Source organism: Populus alba, chromosome 19, assembly GCF_005239225.2.
Source record: "Populus alba chromosome 19, ASM523922v2, whole genome shotgun sequence".
In the NCBI taxonomy this organism is placed as follows: Eukaryota; Viridiplantae; Streptophyta; class Magnoliopsida; order Malpighiales; family Salicaceae; genus Populus; species Populus alba.
The window spans coordinates 16539085-16544240 of NC_133302.1; the positions used below are offsets into that span (position 1 = coordinate 16539085).

Sequence of the window (5156 nt, forward strand, 5' to 3'; positions counted from 1 at the left end):
ATAAATTTGATGGTATGTAAAACTTTTAATTGATTGCATTCATAATCTTAGATATAATCGGCTAAATTCACCAAATAATTAATTAAATTAGAATATATTTTTTTGTACAAAAACATTACAATATAAACTACAGTCTGATGGCAAAAATGTTTTTTTTGTTGGTACAAGCATAAATATTATGTGATCCACCAGTTTTCACTTATATCCATATGGTGCTTTTTTTCTTGGGATCCTCTGACAGCTTATCATTGGTTTACCTTATGGATTAACTTAAAATCTAGTTGGTTTAAAACATGATATATATTTATTTTTAAATTAAAAAGTTAATCCAATCAAATATGATTAACTTGATCTGTTTGATCCTATCAAAATTTAATTTAATTTAAAAAATAAAATTAAAACAATATTTTTTAAATTAATTTATATTAACCTACATAACCTATCACCCAAGCTTTAAATCAAGAGTAGACTTTGCTCAAGACAACGTTCCCTTCTTGGAAGATGGGGAGATAAAAGCCATTGGGCTAGTATCCAAAATGGCCCTTTAAATCTTTGGGGATTTTTCTTAAACACTTGTGACATAGCGTTATTCGAGTTTGTCCACCTCTGGGGAACTTTTTTAAATCAACACAATAAATTAAAAATATTGATGAACTAGTATAATTTAAAAAAATAATAATGAAATAGCACTGTGTGTGTAGAGAGAGAGAGAGAGATTGGGAAACACAACATTTATAACTTCTTATTATTTAGAATAGCAATGTTTTAAAAAATATAAAATAGGCAAGAGAGAAAAAATAAATAGATCTTGGATGTATATCAAAACTCTAATTATAATATTATTACTATTACTAAAAAAAATTTATGATATAAAATTAATAATATCAAAAAAGATTCTCAATGATGATCAAGTGGGTCACAATTACTTCAAAAGCAAGTGAATCATTTACCATCTTTAAACGACAAAGTATAGCATATTTAAGTTATCATTAGTGATTTTTTTTTATTATTATTGAATTTATCTTATAAGAAATTTTTTACTATATCAGTCATGGCGAGTTAACAGGAGATCACCGTTACCAATTCTCTTCATTTCAAAACTAGCCACCATTGGGGCAGATTCTTCCTGATATTACCCTTGAGATTCTAACCTTTGTGGCTCCATGAACTTGGTGTTCATTATTTCACCTATTGGCCATTGGATCGATTTGGTGACTTATCCCAACCATTTTGCTGTCCACATTGGTTGGCAATTGGACACCCAAATCTTCAAAAGCCTCATTAACAATGGGCTGAAGATGCAGTAGTGAGTCTAACTTTCCCACCCTAATGTAACAAGAGAAACAAGAAAACGCTTGGACTCCTACCACGAAAAAACGGAAAAAAGAAGGGAGCAAGAACAGCAGGCGATTTCGGCAAAATCAAGTAAAATTGCTCTAGAGAGTAGAGATACTTGAATCGACATTATCAGACTAGTTATCAACACAAGATGTTAACGATGGATAGATATCATTAAGAAGTAGTTAACCTAATCTAAAGCATTTAAACACTGGAAGTGGTGCTCTAAAGACAGGCACCAAATTAGCAACCAAGTGCTCCTCTGCTTTCCCAAAAAATGAGATGAGATTTAACATCAGGCCTTGCCCTTCCTGTTCTTCTAGAAAACATTGCGCATACCAAAAACCCTCAAAGCAAACGAGATGAGTTTAACTTGTACAACATAAACTGTTCTGCTAGCACATGTCTTCATGATAAAGATGAAGTCCAAGACCAAAGCGTGCACAGGCTCTACGAAATGCCATTGCTTCTGCCTTTTGCACAGGATCTCCAAAACCTGTCTCATCCAATGCGGCAGTTCCGGTCGACTCCCTGTGTAGCTGGTGGAATTAAAAAAGAGTGAGTTAACAGGAGATCAATGTTAGCAATTCTCTTCAATTCACGCAACTGAACTCAATGGAAATATAACTATTAGTAATGTGGGTAAAAGATGGCTTTCAGAAGGAGATAAATTTTATAAATTCTCGACATGAATATAAAAGTTGGACAAAAGCGGGTCATGGCTGATTAAAGGATCATGTAAAGAAACCCACTTAAGTAGACATCTAAACATTTTAGCGAATGTTGCAATACCATTTTACCAGATTTCAGGCGAGGGGGAGGGAGGAAAATGCAGTAAAAATATAACAAACAAATCAGCTACAATTTTTCATGACAACTAACAACTACATCAATGTTCCAAAGTACCAATTCTAGCCACCAACAACCTGAAAGGCTGAAACTATATTCACTTTCACTTTTATTTTTATTTTTTTTCCTATTTTTACTTTTGAAGATTTTTTTTTTTTTTTTGTAAGATACGTTGAACTTCATTCATTATATTGAAATCTGTAGTCTGCCTCAAACCCTATCTTCAGTTAGCACGCTATTCAATCAACAAGGACAGTTGCTCAGGTTGGAAACACAGCAGATGTATAGCATTCCACGTAAAGAAGGCAAATTACCAAATCACGACTTTCAGAATTTCTCTAGAAATTCAACTTCAGTTAACAAAAGGTACTATACCTTAACTGGAAAAGTATATCTCAGACATGGAGTTTGAGACCCCAAAATTTCTAATGTTGTTCCTTATTTTGGACTCTTTCACCAAACCGTTAGATTCTGTTAAGAACAAGCCACTTTCGAAAAACAAGAAACTGAAGAACTAAGAAGATCAATAAGAGAAATCTCCCATGTCATGAGCTGTCCTATTAGCTGTGTTGTCTACTCATTCATCAGAGAAATGCAGCGTCAATGGAGTTCTTAACACTCAATACTTTATGTTCTTAAAGACACATTTTGTCTACCTTAGTTGAAAAGGTCCCCCCTTACCTCTCAAGCAAAAAATATGAAATAAGATCACCTAAAGTAAAAAGTATCAACCAGTCTGCTCAGGAATGCACATCTTCTTGCTCTCAATTTTATTAGCCTTATATGCCTTTCACAACTACTCCCTCTGGTTTAGGCATCAGAGTTCGATTAAGACACAACTACACCATGCCAAAAGATTATGAGCATATATTAAGCAATCTTTCCAGGGAACCATTAAAGACAATATATCATGTCATGATTTCCAACTCCAGAGCCAGAAAGTAGTGATAAGGCAAGTGTGAGGCATCACAACTCAAGAAATCAGTCAGCCTATGCTGGCCATGAGAAAATGGCTATAGAAATTGAGCATACCATACACTAAAAACCACAAACAAAACGTGGGTAAAGCAAGAAAGATACCTCAGCATCGGTTCCATAGAGAGTGACACGGTAAACAACAGATACAGACTTGCTATCAGGTGAATAAGTGATGTTCCGAACCTCACCAGACCATTCTGTATGAGGTAAAGAAAGTAAATGTTAGGCTTGGATATCAAGTTCAAATATAATCATTAGTGAAAAACTTGTGTGATGTGTGAATTAACTCTTAGCATACCTGGAGCATGTAAATTCATAATCCTGTTAACAAGATGCCTAATAAAAACAATAGAAAACGATAATAAATAACAATAAAATCAGCCAATAGCCTTCTAAATCATTATAATTAGAGATTGTTTGTTTTCTGTTTTTCCCAATTGATTTTCAGCTGAAAAAATATAAATTAATATTTTTTTATATTTTTTTGTAATTTTAATATACTGATATAAAAAAACAAAAAAAATTACTTTTTAATTAAAAATATATTAAAATAGCATATTTTTTTAATCTTTTATAATTTTAAAATTAACGTATCAAAACAATTCAAAAACAAAAACAAACAAAAAAAAAACCCAATACCTCGCCGCAATACCTACCAAACAGGGCATTCTCCTCAAGAAAAGTCAAAATGAGATTGTACGATTAAAACAAAATGACCCTTTACCGAAATACTAGACTTTTTTCATCTTTCTACATCATAAGCCTAAAACCCCATTTTTTTCAAGGAAAAAAAAAAGTTGAAATCAAAACATATAGAGAGGAAGTAATTACCAAGGAACATATTTGATCGAAAACCCATTATCAACACGCTGACTAACTAGAGTATCAGGGACCTTTTTGTTGAGTTCTTTGAGTATTTCAGAGAGTGGCCTACTTATTCCTGAAGTGGGTACAGAATCGTTTTCATCGATGTCACTTAGCTTCTCTGTTGCTGTGTTTTTGTTTCTGGCACCAAAAGCAGAAGACTTGGTAGAGTAGTTGAGAGAAGACAAGAAAAGGAGTGATTGTTTCAAAGGAGAGCTGGATAGTGGGTTTAGAGTGAGGAATTTCCTCGTAGACATTGCTGCCATTTTTTAGCGAGAGGGGTAGACAGAGAGAGGAAGGACAAAGGTCTGTAGAAACCAAACTCTCTTTTGTATGTGGTTTTGTTGGATTCGAGACAGGGCTCTGCTTTTTCTCAGGGTAGTCCTTTGTATTGTGTGCCTGTATGGGCTTCTTATGGGTTTTGAAATTGATTGATTTTTGGAAAACTACATCGTTTTCTTCGTTTTTCTCCCATTCTTCGAGCATTTCTCATTTTGTTTGATGTCCATTCATTTGTTTTTAAATTAATACATTTTTATCATAGTTTACTCATTAAATTGCATTTGATTAATGTTTGACGATAAAAAACAAATAAAAAAAAAAGTATTTAATTATAAAAAAAAATATAAATACAAATAAAAAATATTTCTAAATTTCCTTTGTTACAGGCAAAAAAATATAGACAAGGATATTAAAAATTTAATGTGTTATCACAACCGATTATTATTATTATTATTTTATTAATTATATATATTGGTTTGTTTATACACATCTTAATTAATTTTTTTGAGATTTTAAAATTAACAATTATGTAAATTTTTAATAAATTAAAAATATATAATCAAACTAATATTTTTTACAAAATAAATTTAAAATTTAATTAATTAAGCTACAATTTTTATAATTCATCGCTTGTTATTATTTATAAGAGAGAATATTGATTATTTTAACAATGACTTTTTAGGTATTATCGGGTAAAATAAAAACAAAAAGCTACATATTATCTGAATTCATCTAAGACCTAAAAAATATGTCAATTTCTACAATGCAGCTACATATTATCCTAATTCAGGAAAATTGTTGACATGAGAGCTCTAACAGCAGACTAACTGTGAATCAGCAATGGT

General features: G+C 31.7%; 1 protein-coding gene across 2 annotated transcripts; it reads right to left on the reverse strand.

Moving 5' to 3' along the window:
• Positions 1–1410: 1410 nt before the first annotated feature.
• LOC118044157 (DNA repair RAD52-like protein 1, mitochondrial) lies at positions 1411–4510 on the reverse strand. Of its 2 annotated transcripts, none has more exons than XM_035052346.2 (4): positions 3997–4504; positions 3464–3501; positions 3268–3362; positions 1411–1877 (listed from the first exon to the last, which is right to left on the reverse strand). In XM_035052346.2, the coding sequence occupies exons 1-4, from the start codon at positions 4293–4295 to the stop codon at positions 1734–1736; spliced, it is 576 nt and encodes a 191-aa protein (XP_034908237.1). In that variant the 5' UTR covers positions 4296–4504; the 3' UTR covers positions 1411–1733. The 2 variants fall into 2 exon arrangements, with proteins under 2 accessions (XP_034908237.1, XP_073262859.1); XM_073406758.1 differs by lacking the exon at positions 1411–1877 and adding an exon at positions 1886–3026 and having other exon boundaries at positions 3997–4510.
• Between the last annotated feature and the right edge of the window lie 646 nt (positions 4511–5156).